Genomic DNA, 24,642 nt, shown 5'->3' with positions numbered 1-24,642 from the left:
TCTCAATAAATAAATAAATAAATAAATAAATAAATAAATAAACAAACTAGTTTACATTAAGTTGGAATAAAGTTAACCAAATTAATACAAACATGTTTTATTGCACTTCTCTTTATTCACAGATATGGCCTTTTTTTATTTACTAATGAAATGTTTGTGACAACCCAGGTGAAACAAGTCTATTGGTACCATTTAATAAACAGCCTGTGCTCACTTTGTGTCTTGGTTTCACATTTTGGTATAATCCTCACAATTTTTTAAATATTTCATTATTATTATATTTGTTATGGTGATCTTTGATCAGTGATCATTAATGTTATGGGAGGCGGAGTTTGCAGTGAGCAGAGATCACTCCATTGCACTCCAACCTGGGCAACAGAGTGAGACTCCATCTCAAAAAAAAAAAAAAAAAAGTTTTTATATGTAGGGTACAAAATAATATCTGACCTTAAGGTGTGTGCAAAGTTTTCTGAATTAATTAAGACTTAAATATTAACACGAGTGATTGTTTTTGTTACAATCACCAGGTTCGATACTTTCCCCAGAAGAAAGCATATACAAAATTTTCACATAATTTAAAAACATCCACAGATATGTAGCTATGGATTCAGTTTATGAATCAATAATTCAGCTCTTCGGAAGTAAAAGATGACATGAGAAAATATCTGATATTGAGGTGGCAAGGAATAATAATGTTGAATTGTACCTTGTTAAAAACTGCAGACAGTTGTGGCTGTCTAAGTAAGACATTGTGTGTTACTGAGATGCATCCATGTGCCGAGTGAGAAGACTTGTAAGAATCCGTTTGGGAATAATGAGAACATGAGCATTCCCTTCCCTACATCCACTACTCCCCTCCTGCCATTTGAATGTTGTGAATTTACCAAACATGGTGATTTAGGTCACTTTTATTATTTCAGAAATTCCAGATGCTTTACTACTCATATTAAATAGGCCTCGAAGGGACGTTTGCCATTAATTAATGTCTAATACGAAGAAAAGACAAATGTATGTGATCTGTAGTAAATAGTAATAATACAATCTGAAAAATACATTTAAAATTTTACTCCACTTTCCAAGTAATAAAGCATTGATTCTAAATATATTATCTATTTGTCAAAACAAATAGAAATTATTTAGTGTTTCATTTAGAAAAGAAATTAATTAATGATGTCTCTAAGTTAATTTTTTACTTCTTTCCCCCATATCATTTTTGTATTATATAAGAGAGCTTATTTTTCTACTGTATCTTGGAATTAATTAGCAAAACATAAAGTATGATATTTAACCCATGGCTACCACATTTTATTCAGTGTATTTAGTAGGTTCTCATATATCTGGAAAAGAAAACTTAAGATATAAACATAACCAAACTAGAATAACATCTTTTTTTCTTCTATTTACTTTACTTCTTGAATCCAATGATATAATATGGCTTCCTCTACCTCTGAGAATACACTTAAAACTACAGAAGCAAATTAACATTCTCCCGATTCACAGGTAGTGCAATATTGAAGATTTCATCTCGTTGAACACATGTTGGATCAAATTTACAATACTAAAGCGCTCTTCTAAATACTGCAGTGTGTAGATGAAAGACAAGCTAGTCAGGTGGCAGAGTGAACATCATGCTGGTAGACCTTTTCAAGCTGTCACTTGCAAGATGTTTGACTGCTGAGAATGTTAGCCATAATTAATCGCAGAGATAGGAGGCTGCAAATGGGCGAGGTAATATCCAACCCCTGGAATGAACACTAGTCATGGTAAAAGATAATAGATGTGGCCACATTGCTTTGAGAAAATTTAGAGAATATTTTGGGTCACACGGATACATTTCTGCCTTATTTGTGAAACGTATTCAATGAAGTTACATCACACATGTAGACTTCCAGATCCTGTGTCTAACGTACTTTCCTTGGCTTTGTGGGAGAATACATATTCTAATGAAGCTCATTTTAAGGCAAATACTTTTTGAAAATACAAAACTGATAGATATATGTATGCAGGGTTCCTTCTTATATGTTTTTTATAAACAGTGAGGTGGTATTTCTCCTTCAGTGTTTAATGTGTTTCATCACATAATGTCCTAGAAGTTTTATCAAATTTTTCTCTCCAGCTTTTGAAGGTGTGTGAGAGTGAAAAAAATGCAGTCTGCTGCTTCACTAATAAAACTAGGACAAAGGCCATTCCGACTGAAATATGTGAAACACTCACTTTTATTCATTTCAAGCATTTTAAACCTCTAAATTTGGACTTGAATAAAGACATTTCATAGAAAAACAATTATTTTTTATTTATTTTTTAATCTTGATAACTTTTAATAGTTTACAGCCACAGTGGCAGCTTTTATATGTGTACATGCATTTAAATACAGTTTCATACCATAAATAGCCATGTGGAAAAATATCTGCCTCTAGGCAAAAAACAAAAAAAATTCTTTGCCACTACATAAATACTTTTAAGTAATACTGAAAATAGATGTGAGGTAATTTTTTTATCTAAAGTGACCGTAGCCTATATTAAGACATATTCACTGTAACAATTCAAGTTTTAAAATCCTTGTTTTATAACTCAAAAATGTGTCTTTTTTGAAAAACATCTTTACATTTATCACTATTGTACATTTATTTGGTAGGAAACAGGGGTGTTTAATGTCTTGCAACAGGGATGTTTGATGTCTTGCAATGATAAAATGATCATATTCAATAGAAAATTATCTCACATTCTGCATAACTTCTGAACATTCTATAAGACAATTACAGAAGTGAAAAACCAATTTGTAGATAACTGAATGAGTACGACCATTTAATATATGTGAATAAAGGCATTTCAGAACATTTTAATGTACACTACACTTTCCGATAGTAAGATTTTAGGTTGAAATAAGATTATACTTTAAAAAGTTGACCATTTTGAAAAAATCATATCACTGTTGGCAATGCCATTTTCATACTTGAGATGCTAGTCCAACATATTGCTTATCCATTTGATTCTGTTTGATTTTATTGTTATTACATTCATGATAATGCTAAAATACACACACACACAATTACTTGGGGGTTTTTTGTTTTGTTTTGTTTTTAATAAAAAGCCCAAAGAAAAATGCTGACAACGTTCAGTTGAAATTTTGAAACTGGGTTTTATAATTCTGCCCACACAGCAAAAGCTGAAATGGTCTATGAAGATGTAGTTTTTGAACTAATGAAGCAAGTAGTAAAACTGACAAAACCAAGTGAAAATTATACAAGGAAACACAATAATAAGTTAACAAATGAATTATATATAATACAGTTTTTCTTCATGTTGACAAGACATCATTTAATCCTTTTTAATATTTTCCCTTCTCTTATAAATAAATAAGCTTATTTGTTAATACTTTGTCTAACTCTAACTTTTATTCTGTTACCAATGTCAGTAATACTTTATTTTTCATTATTTCTCTTATAAAGTGACTTCTGAACTTGCTAGTTCGTTTAAACTATCACAAGGTCAGAAAACCAAACACTGCATGTTCTCACTCACAGGTGGGAATTAAACAATGACAACACTTGGACACAGGGCGGGGAACATCACACACAGGGGCCTGTCATGGGGTGGGGGGCGTGAGGAGGGATAGCATTAGGAGAAATACCTAATGTAAATGAGGAGTTAATGGGTGCAGCAAACTAACAGGGCACATGTATACATATGTAACAAACCTGCACGTTGTGCACATGTACCCTAGAACTTAAAGTATACTAAAAATAAATACGTAAATAAAATAAGAAAATAAATACAAACATATTAATCATAAGTAAATGAAATATCTGATTATCTCATTATGTCTGGTAGTAATGTCATCTAAATATTTAAATATTCATCGATATATTCCTTTGCTAAATTTTCTTTTATTTCTCTTTTATATTAAAGTTTTTTTAGAGAGCACAACTCCAAATCATCTTTTATTAATGTAGAAAGGTCATATTTAGCAAAAGACACAAGGCAGGGAAGTGTCAGGCCTGAGGCCTGAGCCCGTGCTGAGGGAGAAGGAGGCTGGGGGCACGTGGGAGAAGTGCTGGGAAGGGCTGAGTGGTGGGGCCCACAGAAAGTTCCAGTGGGCAACACTGTGGGCAGGTCATGGGTGGGACTCACGGGGACCTCGCTGCTAACTCTTGTTGCTTTGGCGGAGTGGGGTGGGGGGAAGGGAGGATCGTTAGTGCTGCCACCTGGAGTGAGAGCCACCCCTTGGTTCCTGAGGGCACCATCAAGGGACACAGGACCCAGGAAGCCCAGGATGGTTAGTGCAACTAGGGATGAGGGCCAGGGAGAAGCAGGTGCTCTGGAGTGGCCGGGAAAAGTCCAGACACAGAGGCTTAGGAGCTTCCTGTTAAGTGTGTGGGTTCCGCTCTGTCTCCGCCAGGCACTCTGACTAGGGATGGATGATCCCTCTCTTCAGGCGCTCCGTGGTGCTCTTGCTGCCAGCGAAGGTGGTCCGGATCCCTTTGCCCATCTCCCCTGTGACCGACAGCAGTTCCGTGTGGGTGCTCTGGCAGCCCTGGGCGCCAGGTGGTTTCGTGGCCTGCACGCAGCCCATGGAAGGCGGTCCAAAGTCGTTAAACAGCGGTCTGAAAGGGACAGCTGCTCCTGGCACTGAACCCGACGGCGACAGGACGCTTCCTGTAGGGACCGGGGTGCCCGGCCCAGGGGTGCTGGAGCCGGGGGTGCTGCTGGGGGCAGGCATGATGGATCTGTAGAACATCCTCAACTTCTGGGCACTGCGGAGCCAGCAGGCCGCTCCTCGGGGGTTGGCTGCCTGGCCGCTCAGCCGAGATCTGATTTGCAAGCTGGCTGCACACCCCTAACTAAATCTATGTTAAATTTTTTAACTGCCGTTTTTATTAATCTAAATACAGTTCAGATATTCTCGATGAAAATTTCACATTTGAGTTGAGACGTACTAAAATGTAAAATACACAATGGATTTCAAAGATTTCATAAGAAAAAAGAATGCAAACTATCTCTAGTAATTTTTACATTGATTACATGTTGCCACAGTATTTTGGATTTATTGAGTTAAAATATGCATTATTTTTTAAAAAAATCTATGCTACATTTTTGTTAAAAAAATTTAAATAAACTATGAAATTACTTCTTGGGATAGAAAAGGGGACATTATTAAATATTTACCTAATTTTTTTTCAAAAATGTATCTTTAACAAAAACATTATCAAACAAAACAAAAGTATTTTAATTTTGAATAGGTAAAATAAACTTATTCCTGCTGAAATTCAATCCCGGTATGATTTCTTTTTTACGCATTTGAGGACTCTGTTTATAACCCAGATAAAACATAAAGCTTATGAAACTCCTCTGAGAATGTCGAACACAAATTACCTGTATAGATATCAGGGTGCAGATGATGCTGAGGCCGGGCTGGCTGAAGAAGAGCAGGATGAAGATGCTGTACTGGCACAGGGGCTGGCCCCAGGTCACCCGCCCTTCATGTACATGGCGATGGTCACCTGGCTCACCAGCAAAGTGAACAACAGGTCGTTGGTGGCCAGCCGCATACCAGTGTGTAGAAGGCGGTCTCCTTCTGCTCCTCGCGCGAATTGCACAGCAGCAGGATGGCCACCAGGTTGCCCACCACCCCGAAAATGGACGGTCCAAGGCTGTCCAGCAGATTGGGCTCCAGGTGAGGGACACATTGACCTGGGAAGGGGTTAACATGACGGTGGCTGGTGGTGTGCAGCCCTGGAGTGTGAAGCTGAGTCTGGGGTGATGGAAGAGAGACAAAGCCTCCATGAGTGAAATGACCACCTGCAGGATGTCAGAGCCGCGCCCAGGAAACGGGATGCTAACATGACAAGAGAGGATCTCAGTCCCACTCTCTGGATTGCAACCACTTACCAACTGCAGCCACCCAAATCTCCAGGCTCGCTCTGCTCCTGCCAGCGGCACACCATTGCTGATCTTAATATGTGTAAACTGAGCCTCACATTCCTCTTCCTCCCCCCCACCCCCCCCACACCTATCTCACTACTCTGACAAGAGCCATCTTCAGGGAAAGGTAACTCCCTAGTATTATTCCTGACAGATTCTGAGTTAATAAAATGCTCATGGAAACCCTGGAAGACAATTTGGAGAGTGTTCTGTTTCCTCCCTGGCTCCGCTGGCAGTGCCCCATCTCCACACCTTCTACCCAATGGCCCAAATCCCATGTCACGTGTAGCGGCCCCAGTGGTGGCCTCTGCATGACCCCCTATGGTCAGCCCTCAGCTGTCTTGGACCAGCCTCCAGTCTGCCTTCACCACCTCCTGCTCAGCCTGGAAAGTGCCAGGGCTTTGGCTTCTGAGAGCCAGGTCTCAGTGGCTGCGATTTAGGGATCTGAGGTCAGAGTAGCCAGTTTTCAAAAACGTGGGAAACAAGAGGGCCAGCGGGATGGATCTGGAAAGAACAGTGCTGGGTTACTCGTTCGATTTTTTTCCTTCCTTCAAACATGAGTCCCAGCTTTGCTGTGCCCCCAGGTGTAGGCTGTGGGAGGACAGCTTCCAGGTGTGCGCCGCACGCACAGGTGGCAGGAAGCCTGGGTTCCGGCTCTGGCCGCTGTCCGCCCCAGTCGCTAGCAGTGTCAGCAGCTGCTGATGTTGGCGGCTGCCACTCACTGGCATTTATAAAGTACTCCACCCTTGGCTGGGTGCGGAGGCTCACGCCTGTAATCCCACCACTTTGGGAGGCCAAGGCGGGTGCATCACCTGAGGTCAGGAGTTGGAGACCAGCCTGGCCAATATGGCAAAACCCTGCCTCTACTAAAAATACTAGAATTAGCCGGGTGTGGTGGCGGGTGCTTGTAATCCCAGCTACTGGGGAGGTTTAGGCAGGAGAATCGCTTGAACGCGGGAGGCGAAGGTTACAGTGAGCCGAGATCAGGCCATTGCATTCCACCCTGGGCAAAATGAGCGACACTCTGCCTCAAAAAAACAAAACAAAACGAAACAACAAAAACCCCTGCTCCTCCACCCCCTAGCATCAGAATACAGCAGAACATTTAGGTACCCACAGAACATAAACCAAGATGGTCTGTGTCCTGCATTTTAACAAACATTAAGAGTTTTAAAAGAACTGAAATCATGTAGAATGTATCCTCCAGCCAAAATGGCATCCAATTCAAAATAAAAAAGTAAGATAACAGCAAAATCTTAAATACTTGAAAGATAAACAGCAAACATTTTAGTTTTGTTGGTTTTTTTCTTTTTTACATTTTTATTTATTTTATTTTAAGTTCTGGGGTACATGTGCAGGATGTGCAGGTTTGTTACACAGGTAAATTTGTGCCATGGTGGTTTGCTATACATATCAACCCATTGCCTTGGCATTAAACCCAGCATGAATTAACTATTTTTCCTGATGCTCTCCCTCTCCTGCCCCCATCCAGGGGCCCCATTGTGTGTTGTTTCCTTCCCTGTGTCCATGTGTTCTCATTGTTCAGGTCCTACTTATAAGTGAGAACATTAGGTGTTTCGCTTTCTGTTTCTGCATTAGTTTCCTGAGGATAATGGCTTCCTGTTCCATCCATGTCCCTGCAAAGGACATGATCTCATTCTTTTTTTATGGCTGCATAGTATTCCATGTTGTATGTGTACCGCATTTTCTTCATCCAGTCTATCATTGATGGACATTTGGATTGATTCCATGTCTTTGCTATTGTGAATAGCGCTAAACAGCAAGCACACTCCTAAGGGAAACGTCTCAAGGGAAACTATTAAATATATTAAACTGAATAAAAATACGACATATCACACTTGATTCAACACAGGTAAAGCCAGTGCTGGCAGGAAAATGTGTTTCACTAAATGTGTATGACGGAAAAGTAGAAATTTCTCAAATAAAATTTCAGCTATCACATCAAGAAAGTAGAAAATAGTAGCAAAATAAAACCAAAACAAATATAAGAAAGAAGCCCGAGCTCTGAGCGGCAGCCGTGGCCACCGGCAACAGCACCGCCACGAGTGTCTTGCGGGCTTTCCTCAGAGGAGCCTGTCAGCATCCTCCAGTTCCAGGCGCTCTAGCCCCTGTCCTGCTTCAAGAGGCTTTTCCCAACCAGAGGCCTCTCCTCCATAGCCTGAAGGCTGGGCCAATTCCCACGAAGTTTGCCGGGAACGCAAGGCTGTCACTGATATTCGTGGCACCAAGACTTGTGCGCAGGTTGCACACATTGGCCACTGTCTGTGCCACGTGCAATGACGCCGCCTGAGGCGCGCACACCGCACGCGCACCCGCGTAACGGCTTGGCTAGCCTGTAACGGCTAGGCCTGGCTCTGCGTTCCTGGCTTGGCTTGGCGTTCCTCGCTTGGCTCGGCGTTAATCGCTTTGCCGGGTGTTTCTCGCTTGGATTGACGTTGCCTCCATCGCGTTCCTTTGCTGGGCTTGACCTTTTCGCTGCTGGCCTTGGCATTCCCTTGGCTGGGTTGGGTGTTTCCTTTGGGCGGGGCGGGGCGGGGCGGGGGTTGGCCCTTCCTGGGGGGGGGGCGTGGACTTTCCCCGGCTGGGTGTGGGTTTTCCGGGGTGGGGTGGGCCGGGCTCCCCTGCTGGGGTTGGCAGGTTTTGGCTGGGATTGACCTTTCTCTTCAAACAGATCGGAAACCCAGAATTTCCTGCTAGTTGGTGAAACTGGTTGGTAGACGCGATGTGCTCGCGACTACCGGCCTCCCCTGGCTGTTCAAAGCAGATGGTGGCTGAGGTTTCTTCAATACCCGCTGCCTCCGCTGTGAAGAAGCCATTTGGTCTCAGGAGCAAGATGGGCAAGTGGTGCCACCACTGCTTCCCCTGCTGCAGGGCGAGCGGCAAGAGCAACGTGGGTGCTTCTGGAGACCAGGACGACTCCGCTATGAAGACACTTAGAAGCAAGATGGCCAAGTGGTGCTGCCACTGCTTCCCCTGCTGCAGGAGGAGCGGCAAGAGCAACGTGGGCACTTCTGGGGACCACCATGCCTCTGCTATGAAGACACTTAGGAGCAAGATGGCCAAGTGGTGCTGCCACTGCTTCCCCCGCTGCAAGGGGCGCGGGGAGAGCAACGTGGAAGCTTGGGAAGACTACGACGACAGCGCCTTTATGGAGCCCAGGTACCACGTCCCCAGCTGCAAGGGGCGCGGGGAGAGCAACGTGGAAGCTTGGGAAGACTACGACGACAGCGCCTTCATGGAGCCCAGGTACCACGTCCCCTGCTGCAAGGGGCGCGGGGAGAGCAACGTGGAAGCTTCGGAAGACTACCACGACAGTGCCTTCATGGAGCCCAGGTACCAAGTCCCCAGCTGCAAGGGGCGCGGGGAGAGCAACGTGGAAGCTTGGGAAGACTACGATGACAGCGCCTTCATGGAGCCCAGGTACCACGTCCCCAGCTGCAAGGGGCGCGGGGAGAGCAACGTGGAAGCTTGGGAAGACTACAACGACAGCGCCTTCATGGAGCCCAGGTACCACGTCCGTGGAGAAGATCTGGACAAGCTCCACAGAGCTGCCTGGTGGGGTAAAGTCCCCAGAAAGGATCTCATCGTCATGCTCAGGGACACTGACGTGAACAAGACGGACAAACAAAAGAGGTAACCGGGCCTGGGCTGGGAGGAGGCGGGACGTGGGGGGATGATGGGGGCATACGCCCCTGGAGGGATGGGGGTCCTGGCTTTCTGTTCCTCCGCAGGCCCCACACCACCCTGGGTGTGGAAACCTCAGAGAGGTCAGGGCACAGGCCCTTTATGAACAGCAACACAGAAACAAAACTTTAGCTGATTTCCTATCCGATTATAATTTCCCTTATAGAACACTAATAGACTGTATGAAAGTGACTTAACTCGCAAAATCAAGTCGATGCAGCAGATTATTTTTAATGTACACATTTTAAAACAATGTTCTATACATTATAGAAAGGTGTATATTGAGAACTAAGTCCCATAATATATCAACTTCTGGGCTAAATATTTTTCAAATAAAATCCAATATGGATTTGATATCAATGTACCCTATGTAAATATGTCCTTTACTGAGGAACCTTACAAGGAAACTGAAATGGGAAGATGGTTTGTGTCCTTGAATAGGAAGATTCGTTTTTCTTAAGATGTGAGCTTTTTCTGTGTTTATCACTTTTACGTAAGCCAAATAAAAATAGCAAAGTTTTAGCATTTTTACACTGCACATCCTGTATTTTATTGCTGTAATAAGTTAATTTTTTGTAACAGAATGGAAAAAGACTTGCTTTTCCAGATATCAAAATGTGAATGTGTTATTTCCACAAATTGTTTACTAACAACTGAAAAAATATCAATGAATAGAACAGAATAGGAAATCCAGAAATACCCAAATATATGTAAGAATTTAGCACTTGATAATGGTGATGTTTCATATTGATAAAGCAAGATTAATCATTAATAAATGAAATGCATGCTGTTTGGAGAAAACTAGCTAGATTTTTATGTCACAAAAGTAAGTTCCTGGAGTATAGATTAAAATTTTTAAATATACAAAAGGAGAAAAATACCAGAAGAAAACACAAAAGCCTATTTATATATGCAACTATTTATTTATTTATTTATTTTTCTGGGACAGAATCTCACTCTGTTGCCCAGGCTGGAGTTCAGTGGCGCAATATCAGCTCACTACAACCTCCGCCTCCCGGGTTCGAGCAATTCTCTGCCTCAGCCTATTGAGTAGCTAGGATTACAGGTGCCCGCCACCACACCCGGCTAATTTTTTGTATTTTCAATAGAGGCAGAATTTCACCATCTTGGCCAGGTTGGTCTTGAACTCCTATCCTTGTGATCTACCCGCCTCAGCCTCCCAAAGTGCTGAGATTACAAGCCTGAGCCACTGAACCAAGCATATATATGCAGATATAATAAAATAAGCTCAATTTAAGATTGGGCAAGGTACTTTTTTGCATATCTACCAGTGACCTGTGCACATAGGAAACGTAGTGTTCCTGGTAAGAGAAGGAATTTAAGTTAGAAGAGGAATGAAATACTGTTTTCTATTGAAGTTAGAAGAGGAATGAAAGGCCGGCCGCGGTGGCTCACGCCTGTAATCCCAGCACTTTGGGAGGCCAAGGCAGGTGGATAACGAGGTCAAGAATTTGAGACTAGCCTGGCCAGCATGGTGAAACCCCGTCTCTACTAAAAAATACAAAAAATTAGCCAGGCATGGTGGCATGCACCTGCAATCCCAGCTACTCAGGAGGCTGAGGCAGGAGAATTGCTTGAACCAGGGAGGTGGAGGTTGCAGTGAACTGAGATTGCACCACTACACTCCCGCCTGGATCATGGAATGAGACTTCATCTCAAAAATAAATAAATAAATTAATAATAAAAATAAATAAATAAAGGAATGAAATACTGTCTTCTATCCACCAAGTTTGTGAGGGTGAAGAACAGTGGTATTTATGTAGTTGCTGAAAGTTTAAGCTGCTGCAACTTTTCTAACACACTTCGATGATAAGAACCACATGTTAAAAATGTGTATGCCTTTTACCTATCAACTCTATTATACTGAAATATCTATATGAAATAGACATATATGTTTTTCTTAGTATTGCTTAAAATAGCAGTGTATTGAGAAGAGCTCACATAAAGATTTTATGAAAAAATTTCAGTGCATCCATAGGATGGAATAACATGTAACCATTGAAGGTGTCAGTAGATACAGAGATATGTTGTGCAAAGATGTGCTTTGCTATATCAAGTGAGGAAAAATTCAGTTTGTTATACACATACACAAACAGAATCTGCTCTTGTGTTACCTGAAAACGTGTAGAAAACATAATCAAACTTATTTCTGGGGATTTGTATGTGAAGTTCTTCCCTTTCTCTTATCTGTGATTTCTGCAATGAATATCTGAAAAGTTTTAGTTAAATTTCACTAGTAGTGAAATAATCCTTGGAAAGAGAAGAAATATGCTACTTGCATAGATACAAATAATGTCTCACATTTTATTATTTATTTTTATTCCCGTGGATAGCTATCTTCTGTGAACTTTTACCCTGTTGAGAAGTAGAGGGTTTCTGTTTACCTGTTCCTGTAGATTTTATTGTATATACATTTTATTATAAAATTATCTTTTCATTATATATATAAACATGTGTAAAAGGTATGAATTAATTATTTTATTTTAGTTATATATTTATGAAAACTAAAATAGCAAATATAAATGACCATTACTATTGTAAATGTATTGCTCTACTCAACAGGAGCATTCTTTAAAAATATTGAACTCCCAAGCTGTGTTTATGCATTCTTTCAATCCGTTTAGTCATCAAACATAAGCCAGACACCTATTATGTGGAAGGCATATTCTACCATCTCTCAGGATCCTTCCGTCTTTGAAAACTTCATATTTACCTGCTGGGCCTCAGCAAGTTGAGAGATTTAAAATTGGGGCATTAGGAGGTAATCTCAATTGAAACTTTTCTTCCCTCCTTTCAAACAAAAGCATTTCTGAAGGTAGACAATAGTAAAAGATAACCCTCAACTACCCTTCTGAAAATGTATAAGTCTTGGGTAAAGACTGTTTTAGTACTTTTAAGAACTAAAATGTGGCACACAAACAGCATGGAATACTATGCAGTCATAAAAGAAAGAACGAGAGCATGTCCTTTGCAGGGACATGGATGGTGTTGAAGGCCATTATCCTTAGCAAACTAATACAGGAACAGAAAACCAAATACCGCACGGTCTCACTTATAGGTGGGAGCTAAATGATGAGAACGCACGGACATCTAGAGGAAAGCGACACACACTGGGGCCTATCAGAGGGTGAATGGTGGGAGGAGGGAAAGAAGCAGGAAATAGAACTAATGGGTACTGGGCTTAACACCTGGGTAGTGAAATAATTTGTACAACCAACCCCCTTGACACGTTTTTACCTATGTAACAAACCTGCACATCCTGCACCTGTACCCCTGAAAGTAAACGTTGAAAAAAAGCTCCACAAATAGTTTCATAAATTCATTTTAAAAGGATAAGAATTATAACAGTCTTAAATCCTAATATGAATGATTGGAAATATCTAATGTACATACATTGTATAAATCTAACTATTGATAAAAATGAGCCCATGCCATTCATTTGAATTTCAAGCTTTCTTTGGCTTAAAGTTTTTGAAAACCAAAGTAAGAAATAGATTATTTTAGAAATTTGTTTGTGTTTTCACCTCAGCCCTCTTATTCCATACTTCTTTTAAGAACTAAAATTTATCTAAATGCTAGTCATCTGACTGGAACCGCCCCAGACGTGTTATATTGTAACATATTCTACTTAATGTAAGGCACCAGTGATTGTATGATGCCCCATTATTGTATGTCTCAATAAGAGAATTATTTAAATGCTGCCAATTATAGTTATAGTAAATCATGAATTATAAGTGGTATTTCAGTGTGAGAAATGGTGAAACATAGAGACAATGATCATCTTAGAATCACTAAAATACATCGTTACCTGTAATCTTTAAAACATACCTGAAAGTGTAGGTATAATTGTATCATCTCACTGAATTCAAATGTTGTCTTTAGTGGTATTAGTAAAAATTATAATATCTTACAATTACTGAGCTGTTATTTGTGTTAGGAACTATTCTATATCTTTCGTGTAGAGTCTTATTTAAGCATTACTGTGGTTTCCTCTGAGAAATCGACTCTTTTCATTCCCATTTTATTGATGAGGAAATTGAGAGCCAAAATAGGTAAGCAACAGCTGGGAAGCATCAGAGCTTCAAGTAGGATTCCAGCCCACGTTGAATGCCATTCAAGGGCTCTGGTCTTCCTATTCAAATAGGCTGCTCTTTCATTCATACAGTGAGTCATGAGGTAATAAGTAGTGTGCTTTCTTCAAAGGGAAATTAAGTTTGTTTTGAAGGCAGAGTAATAGCAGGCTTTCTGTGTTTGCTATTGCATGAATCATTGATGTAGCTGTAGATAGTGCACTACAATTTCCTAAAAAGTCTTCTCACTCTCATAGGACTGCTCTACATCTGGCCTCTGCCAATGGGAATTCAGAAATAGTAAAACTCCTGCTGGACAGACGATGTCAACTTGATGTCCTTGACAACAAAAAGAGGACAGCTCTGATCAAGGTATGCAGTAGTCAACTCTATCAGCATGAGATGGCTTTGATTTCAATACATAGCATAAAAATGAGTTTTCTCATTTAAATGGAACTAGTTGGTGAAAGCTGTGGAATGTTAGTTTTAATTCTCAGGACTTATAATTTATTTTTGGTCTAATACTGACAGGCTGTACAATGCCAAGAAGATGAATGTGCATTAATGTTGCTGGAACATGGCACTGATCCAAATATTCCAGATGAGTATGGAAATACTGCTCTACACTATGCTATCTACAATGAAGATAAATTAATGGCGAAAGCACTGCTCTTATACGGTGCTGATATTGAATCAAAAAACAAGGTATGGGTCTACCAATTTCATCTTCAAAATACTGAAATGCATTCATTTTAACGTTGACCTGGGTAAGGGCCAGTTTTCCATATTTGGAAGCTCAAGCATAACCTGAATGAAAATAGTTTGAAATGAGTTAATTATCTAAGACTTTATTTTAAATATTGTTACTTTTAAAGAAGCATTCGAGGGTACAGTTTTTTTTTTTTTAATGCTCTTGTGGTTTATGTTTTTTTAAAAAAACACTGAATTTGTATAAGGTAATACTTTGTTTTTTTTTTATGCCAGCTTTTTTTCCCCCTAATAAATGTAAAATGACAAAATTTGCCCTGGAAATAGGTTTTACATTAAAACTCCAAGAAAACTCAAACAGAGTTCAGTGAATAGTAATCCTGCCCCTTTGGCAAGTTCCAAAAAAAAAACAAAAAAAACAAAAAAAAACAGTAATAGATATGAGGTGATGGATTTCTCAGTGACAAGTCTTTTTCTCAGTGACAAGTCTTAAGATATTTCTGATTGCACATGAGGCAGAAGCAGAAAGGGAAAAAGACAGCAATCAGAAATATCAAGGCCAATTTGGAAATTGGGTAATGGAGGGAAAGACCATGAAGAGGTTTTCTGTGTGTGTGTGTTGCTGTTGATCATTCATTTGTTTCCTTTGTATGGTGAGACAAGGTTCTTTTCAATTTTAGAGAATGACAGTTTTCAGTTTGGGAGAGGGAGTTAGTGGGTTGTAAACTGCTTAGAGATCAATTTCAGGAAGCCTCTGAGGATCCAGATAGGCAGTGAATAGGTGGTAATGTAGTGGGAAACACTTGAGCAGAGGGAACGACAAGTAATTAACTGACTTAGTGTCCTATTCTGGTAAAAATGGCCAATTGGAGTCTCAACTCTGCTTTCAACTCTAGAATATCTTGATGGGAAGGTGGGTGATAAGGGGCTTATAAGGAGCAAGATCAGGTTGGATTTTGAGTTTACTAGACCTTGTTCTACTCTTACCGGGGAAAATTATGTGATGTTTTCAGCAAATGAGTCTCTCTCCTACTCTTTCCTCTTTTTGGCCAAATCCTCAAATGATAAAGGGAATTGGTTATGTGGATGAGCGCTGAGACTGAAGTAATCATCTATTGTACTAGATTCCAGCTAGAGTTGTGCATTCCAGTTACCTCAGGAAAATTTTTAAATAATCCACAAGTCTAGGCTTTCCCCTGAAGGTTTTGATAGAGTAAGTCTAATATGTACATTTAAAAATGTTTCCTTGAAGCCAGGCGTGGTGTTGCAGGGCTGTAGTCCCAGCTACTGGGGAGTCTGAGGTGGGAGGATTGCTTGAGCTCAGGAGTTCGAGTCTAGCCTGGTCAACATAATGAGACCCTGTCTCTAACAACAACAACAACAACAACAACAAATTTCTCAAAATCTGGATACACTTCTGCTTAAGAACCATGAATACATAAGTGTAATATGTAAATTCTTACGTCTCAGAAACTTAAGATATTTCCAGAAGAGTTGGAGTTGCACATGTGCTAATTCCTTTCAATCTTTCCTTTCCAATAACATTAATCTAACTTTTTTTTTGGTTTGTTCTTGAGATGGGGTCTCAATCTGTTCCCCAGGCTGTAGTGCAGTGGTGTGATCACAGCTTACCACAGCCTTGACCTCCCCAAGCTCAGGTGGTTCTCCAATCTCAGTGTTTTTTTTTGTTTTTGTTTTTTGTTTTTTTTGTTTTTTAGTAGAGATGAGGTTAATGCCATGTTTTTCAGGCTGACCTTGAACTCCTGGGCTCAAGTGAATCACCCACCTCAGCCTCCCAAAATGCTAGGATTACAGGTGTGAGCCACCATTCCTGGCCAAGTCTGACTTTTATATGTGGATGAGACATTAAAATGAATATTATTGGCACTATCAGCTTACGGAATAATACCTTTTCCTTTATACCTTCAGTTATTCCCTGCCATTCAGAAGGTCTTTAGAAATTTGCAGTGAGTAGTCTTTCATTAAGTAGAGAACGGCCCTCTCAGGATTTTGTGTCTCTTTGTTCAGTTATTCAAGTGCTTAGGTCAGTAAGTCATTGTTAAGAGCAGAGTTTTCTCAATTAGAATTGTAGCAAATTCTAAACCTTTTTTTAAATCAATTGAAGCTGTATTGTGGACTATCCATTATGTCTCTTATGTTTGCAGAGCTTTGACATAATCAAGATGGCAGGTTTAAACACTAAAAACCGTGGAGTTATTAAGAATACAGACGGGAATTCTGTTAGTTTCAGTAATCCTATGAACTGATGATTTAGTTAACAATCTGGAAAAAGTAAATACAAATAGATTTTAAATGAATGAATGGAAAAATTCTTCAAATGGGCAGTAGGAGTATTAATAGCAATTTTTATTGCACATTGGAGCTTGAACTTTTGGTAAAACATGTGAAACTAAAGAAATATTTTACATTCAAATTCTTGCTTTATACACAAGAATTTTGTCTTAGGGTTGGATAATATAGAGATAAAAGATACATCCCCTGCCCTCAAGAAGCTCTTTGTTTAAATGGAAAAAAAATCGTCATCCAAAAGTGCCATGCCAAATGCTGGGTTAGAAGCAAAGAGTCTTAGAAGCAGTAAATGTTGAAAGTGAGTTTTTGAGATGATCAGAGTTGATGTGGTCAGGCAGCGAAGGGGTGTTTCCAAGGGAAGCAGCAGCATGTGGGAAAGCACAGAAGAGTAAGATGGAAGCAGCTACATTTGATTTACTTTCTATGAGTGTAAGTCCACGGGATCTTATATAAAGTTTCCAGTTCAGCTGAGAAATAGGTAATTTTTTGAATTACATATTGTTTTTGTTTTATATTGTTTTACAGCATGGCCTCACACCACTTTTGCTTGGTGTACATGGACAAAAACAGCAAGTGGTGAAATTTTTAATCAAGAAAAAAGCTAATTTAAGTGCACGTGACAGATGTGGAAGGTATAGTTATTTCTTTTAATCTGTGTGTTGTTCGAGATTGATAGCAGTCACTCAAGTCATAAATAATAAATTAGTAAGATTAAATTATACTTATTGGGACATAGTGATGAGTATCAACACAAATCAGTTAAGTAGAAAAACAATTATTTGGACTGGGCAACATGAAGAACAGTTTTAGTAGGATTCATCTTCTCTTATTGTATTGACTGATGTTATTTGTTGTATGATGTTTTTGGTTAGATGAGATTATGTTAGTTAAAGGGATTTCATGTTAATTTTATGAAATGTGAACTTTAGCTTTTAGTTTACTTTATGACTCAGTATTGAACTTCTTAACCTTTTCTAGTAGTTTTTAACCTCTGTGTCTTATATGCTTTTCTGCTAAATATGCTGCATGAAACATAAATAGGAGTTGAAAATCCTTTTTTCTATTCAATGACTCTGCTTTAAGTTGCCTTGTTTGAAGAATATTAATGTTAGCTTATCCCTACTTGACAATTAATTGCTATTCCCACATACTGTGGGTCCAACAGCTTTTCCTTTTTTATTTCCAGTGTATTTTGATGGTTTTATTTTTAATTGGTGTGGAGAGAGGGAGTGAAGATAGTTTTAAGCGGATACACTTTTCCTTTAATGAAGGCAAGCCGTAGGTGGGTGATAAAGAGAAAAGAGCTAGGCTTTGAATTCACACAAGACTGGGTTTAACCCCTAGCTTTCTTACTTGGTAAGTGTGTGACCTTGGGAATCTTATTTACCACCAAATGTGTTGTCATATATGAAAAGTAGGAGAATATATCCTTCAAATTGATTGTGCATAAGTAAGGAAGATATATATGGCATTTAATTCAGTGCCTAGCACATGCTTACTGGCATCATTAACTGAAACTCCTATGACTATTCTTACCATTATTATTAATATTACTGCTTTCAGCAAGCAGAGAGCTCTTACTTATCTTACCCTCTAGCTGATTTTCTATTACAGCATATCAATCTAGGGAAGCTGTAAGGAAATTTTCACTTATAACTTTGTCCACTTCAGATAAGTGGCCCTAGCATTGTTTTTTGCCCATTGAAAGACTTTAAATTAATGTCTTCTACTTTCCAATACCTCACCGAGATAAGAGGTTTCCTTGTTGTCCCTTCCTTTAAACCTTGTTGGTATTTTACAAAGATGAACACTTAAGCACCCAAGTGCTTGTGTGTTTTAGTGCATGTAAATCTTTAATTCTGTATGGACAGGTAAGATGTTAAGTTGATAAAGTATATCAAATTAGCTTTTAAAATAAGTTTATTACAGTTCCTAAGGGAGAAATTATCTCTGTCATTTTAGAAATGCTCTCATACTTGCTGTACGTTGTGGATCAGCAAGTATAGTCAGCCTTCTACTCGAGCAAAATATTGATGTCTCTTCTAAAGATCTATCTGGACAGACGGCCAGAGACTATGCTGTTTCTAGTCATCATAATGTGTAAGTGTTTACATTAAAAGGCGAGTTAATGCTAAATTGAGGTTTAAAATAATTATAACAATAGCATCTTACATATCAGGTGAGATGTCATAGTGCGGTTCAGCTAGTTTTAGAGTGGCAGTCAGTTAGTCCCCTGCATCAGCAAGAAATCACAAAAAAAGCAAGACGATTTAGAAGTACCAATGGATACAGGATTCTTTATCTCAGGACTTTTAAGACCTTGATACTTAGAGATCCCAACATTGTTCATTTCATCCAAGTATAACACCTATGGATGGGATTAAAAAACAGTGTCATATCTTTCATTTTTCTGTTTAGTTATTTGAGTCTTGAAATGTCCAGCTTAACAGAAAACCTTGTACTGTCTTCTGGAGACTATTTCCTACATACTCCTTGAATTTTTCAATAACTGAAGGGATTCACTAAATCCAAGGAAGACAGTCCCTTTTATCAATTCAGAAGGAGGAGAATAAAAAGGACATTCCAGTCATTCTGATGTTTCCCTTGTTTCTGTTGCTGCGTTGTTGCCACTCAAACTGGTCCTGTTGCCTGGTAATGGTTGACCTTTGACACCAAGATGCCCTTACTGATTCAGATCCCTCAAGTCTTTAAGTTCCCATATCTATGCTTCTATGCTCAGCCATTGTTCCCAAAGCACCAGCACCCTGCTCTGGCAGCTGGGCATCCTGACTTGATCTGCAGACAAAGTGAGCAAAATGACACTTGCCCCCATATTCAGAACCTAATGTGGAAACCACATCTTAGCCAAGAATTAGCTGAGACCTTCATGGTACAAAATCCTTTGAGGCCGTTGTTGGTCTTTTCTCTGGCAGATATTAATTGGGCTTGTTCTAAAGGGTCAGAGGGGTTCAAATAATGTGACAGAAAGAGATCAGTGTTTGTTTCTTCTTCTTTGCTATCAGATCTGTACTGTGAGGCACCTTTATATTCTCTATAGAACCTTAGGCAGTAGAAAGTCCCATATGAACCTTCTCCAAGCAGTGGCTCCCAGTTGTGGTCGGCCCTTGAGTGATCTGTTTTACATGATAATGAAAATCGTCCAAGCTACTTTCATCTGTAACTCAAGATTTTAAAATATCTTCAAATTCTACCTCACAGGGAGCCATTGAAGAGAATTCTCAGAATCTCAAGTAGGTTAGTTGGACTTAACAGAACCAAGCCCTGTGCATGACTCATCACTAATCATGTGTAAAAATAGGGCTTTGTGCTTGCTTCCGCAGCACATATCCTAAAATGGGAACAATACAGAGAAAATTAGCATGGCTTCTGCATAAGGAAGCAGCACAAATTTTTGAAGCATTCCATAGTTTGGTCAGTCACTGGAAGGTCATTTGACTATTTGCTGACTAGCTCTAAGGAAACAGTGTGAATCAAAGCAAAAAATGGGTGCCACCAAAATATTGAAATTGTGATTTGTACTAAAAAATAGTCATGTAAGATGGTCTATGAGGTGATTCAGAGCTGAATAATGTGTTTGGTGCAAAATATGTTGTTAGTGTGTATGTCAAAAATTAGAGAATGTCAACTTACAACTTCTTCATGGAAACTAAAAAACATATAGGTAGAGTTTTGGTCTCCATGTCAGGTGGAATTGAACATCAATATAAACGATTATCCTAAGAAACATCTGCTGGCTCAGAGTTGGAGTCGGTACAGAAGGATCACTGGTCCAAGCCAGGTCTTAACATCCATTGGTTTTTCTGCCGTTGGTGTGATTGGTCAACTCCGTAAGAGTGGACACTCACATTATCTACTTTAATGAGATATTTATGAGTAAATTTAGTTACAAACTAAGACGTAGTTGAGATGCCCAGAATTATAAGCCCTAAGGAGCAGGAAAACTAAGAAGCAAAATTAAGACTTAATAACATTTGCTGAAAACTATAACATTTGCATATTAGAACCTATGAACAAAATATGCATTGGGTTTTATTTGGGATTCCAAGATAATTTTAGTTACAGTTTAGGAACAGATTATTACTTTGCTTTACTATTTCTCTGAGCATTTAAAAAATGTTATCTTGTTAAATCTTTGTAACAACCTAGTGAAAGAAGGTAGCAAAGTCCTCACTTTGTTGAAGAAGATAAGCAAGTCATCCAAGAACAAATAGCAGCTGTTCATTATGGAGCTAGGACTTAAGCAGAGTTGGAACGCTTTCTATTATGTCATGCTAATGCAAGCTAATTTACTGGGTCACACTGCTCTCAATTTATGAGCATTTCACCCTACATTTTTGTCTTCTTTACTTAGAAGCTTCAAGAGAAGTTTGTAGAATGTACTCATAAGTGGATGGGATAATACTGTTAAGTTCTGATATTATGATATTGTTTGAAATACTCTAAGAATTTTACATTTGGTAAGTGTTTTACATCAGTATTAAAATAGTAATTTGGTTTATTACATTTTTATACATAGAATTTGCCAATTACTTTCTGACTATGAAGAAAAACAGATGCTAAAAATCTCTTCTGAAAACAGCAATCCAGGTAACCCTTGTGATAGTGAATTACTTTAGGTCAGTTGTCCCTGATCTTTTTGGTACCAGGGACCAGTTTTGTGGAAGACAGTCTTTCTATGGGCTGGGGGAAGGTGGGGATAGTTTCAGGATTATTCAATCATGTTACATTTATTGTGCTACTTTATTTATATTATTATTACATTGTAATATATAATGAAATAATTATACAACTTACCATCATGTAGAATCTGTGGAAGATCTGAGGTTGTTTTTCTGCAACTAGATGGTCTCATCTGGCGGCAACATGAGACAGTGACAGATCATCAGGCATTAGATTCTCATAGGAAGCACACAACCTAGATCCCTCGGGTGGGCAGTTCACAACAGGGTTCATGCTCCAATGAGTAGCTAGTGCTGTCACTGATCTAGGAAGGGGCAGAGTTCAGGCAATAATATGAGCCATTATTATTGGTTGGCTGTAAGTACAGGTGAAGCTTCCCTGGTTTGCTTACTGCTCACCTCTTCCTGTGTGGTGTGGTTCATAATAATCCATGGGTTCATAATAATCCATGGACTGCTACCGGTCTGTAGCATGGGAGTTGAGGACCCCTGCTCTGGGTGGTCCTACCATAGATAAAAAAGTAAAAGTAAGGAACTTTTGATCTCAAAAGAATGCTGGAGCAAAGTTATGTTACATATGCTTGTCCCAACAAGGTCTCACTATTACTGACTTCATTCTTCCTCATTTGAAGTTGGAAAGAGACACATTTACTTTGTTGGAGGAAGATGTGCTCTTCTACCTGCTGGTTAGTTGTCATGATAACAGCAATTTTGTTAGAACAAATGCTCTGCTACCATTTGCCAAAAGATTGTCATAATAAATATACAAATTTCTCAACTCTAGGCTCAGGAGATTATAATAAAATTAGAAAAATGTTTCACAATAACAAAAATGCTAGTATGCTACCTGGTTGTGGACACCTAATACATTGTATAACCCAAACGATATGAGAACACCTTTAATTTAGCCATCAATTTATCAAAGAACTTTTATAAGTTTGGTTTTATAAGTTGCAGGAGATAAAGATGGAGCAGATGTAGTTTTGATCCTTAAGGTGCTCATAATAGAGCTGTCTCTATTTCATTTCTGTGCTTTTTCAATAGAATTTACAAAGAAAATATTTCCATTTATGTTTTCACTTCACTTAACAAATAACTATTGAATGTCTTTTAGATACTAAGCATTTTTCTAATGCAATAGAACACAATTAAAAATACAGACAGGAGTTTGTTATTATCATTGTCATTATTTTTTTATTTTACTACTTTATTCAGTTCTTACTGTGTGCTAGATGCCCACTGGAAGCTTATAATTTATTATATATTGATTATGTGCCAGACATAAGTGATGAGGAAGAAAAGTTTTCGTAAAAAAAAAAAAAAAGTAGGTATGATTCAAGGGAAGCATGCAGAGTGAGAAGAATTTTTCTAGGGAAAGAAGCAGAAGAATAATGTTTGACAGAAGAAACATGCAACAAGATTGTGTGTTGGCCAGAAGGAACATCTAAGGAGATTGCCTGTTTGGCAGGAAGGGCAGCAAGTGCAAAAGACAAGATGCTTGAGTGAACTTTGCAGGGTTTCTGAGCAGTTCAGTTCTGCTAGCACCAAAAGTGTGAGATACCAGAGGTTGGGAATGAGGTGAATACTTAGGTAAGGCAAGTTTATGACAGACTTTTTAATACTACAGAAATGAGTAGATTTTATCCTGTGGGCCATGGGAAGTTTACCAGGTAGAATGCTTTGGACTGCAAATACTGATGAGCAGTGGTGAAAACAGTAGGAACCAGAGTTGTTTTGTTTGTTCAGTGATATCCTAGGGATCCCTCTTGTCCCTCTTTCTGTGCTGTGGACAGTGTTTTATTCATGTCTCCTTTCATGGTTGGGTAATCTGCAACAGCTCCAAACATCTTGTTCTCACAACACAACATCTCAAGGGCTTCTTTTCTTCACCTGTGTTTTCTAAACAGGGAGAAAACTTAGAAGTACACAAGGGGCTTCCTGTAACATTTCACTGGCTGTGTTACACTACCTGCTCATTCCCAAACCAGGCACTGGGAATGCAAATACGTGATTAGCTTAGAATTAACGTTTCCCTTTCTAAGGCTGAGGAGGGAGATTGGGATAATAAACATCCCAATAGACTTGTGTTTCTTCTGCAAGAAAGAATAAGGAATGGCTATTGGTAGGGAGTCGACAATGTTTGCTGCAGGGGCTCATTGGAGACATGGGAGCAGGGGAGTCACAAGATTAAATGTGAGTATTAAGGCATTCTGGTTATGGTGTAAAATGGGTTAGCAAGCTTTTCCTGTAAAGGACCAGGTGGGAAATATTTTAGACTATGTGGTCTCTGTCATAACTACTTACCCCTGCTGTTGTCTGCTGTTGTAGAGTGAAAGCCACCATGATTCTATGTAAGCAAACAGGCATGACTGAGCTCCTTTAAAACTTTATTTACAAACCATAAGGCAGATTTAATTTGGACTGTGGCCTATAGTTTCCTGGGATTGGTGGAAGGTTACCATGGAAAGAAACCAGGAGACAAAGGAAGCTTTTGCAATAGTCAGCTATAGTTTTCGTCACACGTCCTTGGACTAGTATCAATGTATTATAAGGTTTTCACCCATCCATGGTGGAATAAAGTTAGGAATCTCAGTTACTCATTTTAATATGTTGGTCTTTGTTTTTATGGTGTTATGCCTTTTTATTTGTTTTGCTTAATTTTTTCATGTAAGAACTAACATTAGTAGTTGACGGTTTTCTTTTAAATAGAAGCCATTTTGTAAAGTTTATGTTCCCAGTGGCAGTGGGAATATAAAGCAGAGGCAGAAGAGAGGTATAGTCCATATGATTTAGTGATAATTGAATGAGAAAGGCTTGGGGGACCGAGAGAAATGTCAGATGATTTACAGGTTTCCAGGTCGTACACTAGTATTTAACCTGGACATGAGGAAGGAGTAGGAAATTTTCTGGTGAATACAGAAGAGCAAAGAGCTGCAGGTCAGCAGGAATGACCATTTTTTTCCTATGCATGTTTAATGGAATATTCATGTAGTATATTTTGAGTAGGTAATTGGATAACCAGCATTTATAACACATCCTACTACTTTGACTCTCAGTAACAAGACTTATCAAAGATCAAAGAATCTGAAAGTTGATGAAACTGTCCATGTGTATCACCATCAGTGACCGAAAGTTGGCATCCACAGAACACAGAATTGGGATAGGTGAACTTAAAAGATAAAGATGAATATCAGAATTGTGTTCCT

General features: G+C 39.2%; 1 protein-coding gene, 1 non-coding gene and 1 pseudogene across 4 annotated transcripts in view; 2 read left to right on the top strand and 1 right to left on the bottom strand.

Moving 5' to 3' along the window:
- Nucleotides 1–4,251: 4,251 nt before the first annotated feature.
- Nucleotides 4,252–5,115, bottom strand: LOC144332236 (cyclin-dependent kinase 2-associated protein 2 pseudogene; annotated as a pseudogene).
- A 3,592-nt stretch (nt 5,116–8,707) lies between these two features.
- The window catches only part of LOC100425924 (POTE ankyrin domain family member B-like), a 29,121-nt gene continuing 13,186 nt past the window's right edge, over nt 8,708–24,642 (top strand). For 2 of the 3 annotated variants that reach the window (XM_077949105.1, XM_077949104.1), the window contains exons 1-7: nt 8,708–9,102; nt 9,451–9,576; nt 13,976–14,090; nt 14,250–14,423; nt 17,262–17,368; nt 18,699–18,836; nt 21,274–21,344. In XM_077949105.1, coding sequence (XP_077805231.1) covers nt 8,708–9,102; nt 9,451–9,576; nt 13,976–14,090; nt 14,250–14,423; nt 17,262–17,368; nt 18,699–18,836; nt 21,274–21,344 — 1,126 coding nt within the window. Of the gene's footprint in view, nt 9,103–9,410; nt 9,577–13,975; nt 14,091–14,249; nt 14,424–17,261; nt 17,369–18,698; nt 18,837–21,273; nt 21,345–24,642 lie in introns of all 3 variants that reach the window. The other variant, XM_077949106.1, reaches the window with a different exon arrangement.
- On the top strand, nt 20,062–20,168 carry LOC114676065 (U6 spliceosomal RNA). The gene has a single exon (XR_003726902.2). It is a non-coding gene; the product is annotated as a U6 spliceosomal RNA (small nuclear RNA).

Source organism: Macaca mulatta, chromosome 10 (assembly GCF_049350105.2).
Source record: "Macaca mulatta isolate MMU2019108-1 chromosome 10, T2T-MMU8v2.0, whole genome shotgun sequence".
Taxonomy (NCBI): Eukaryota; Metazoa; Chordata; class Mammalia; order Primates; family Cercopithecidae; genus Macaca; species Macaca mulatta.
This window is presented reverse-complemented; position numbering and strand designations above follow the sequence as displayed.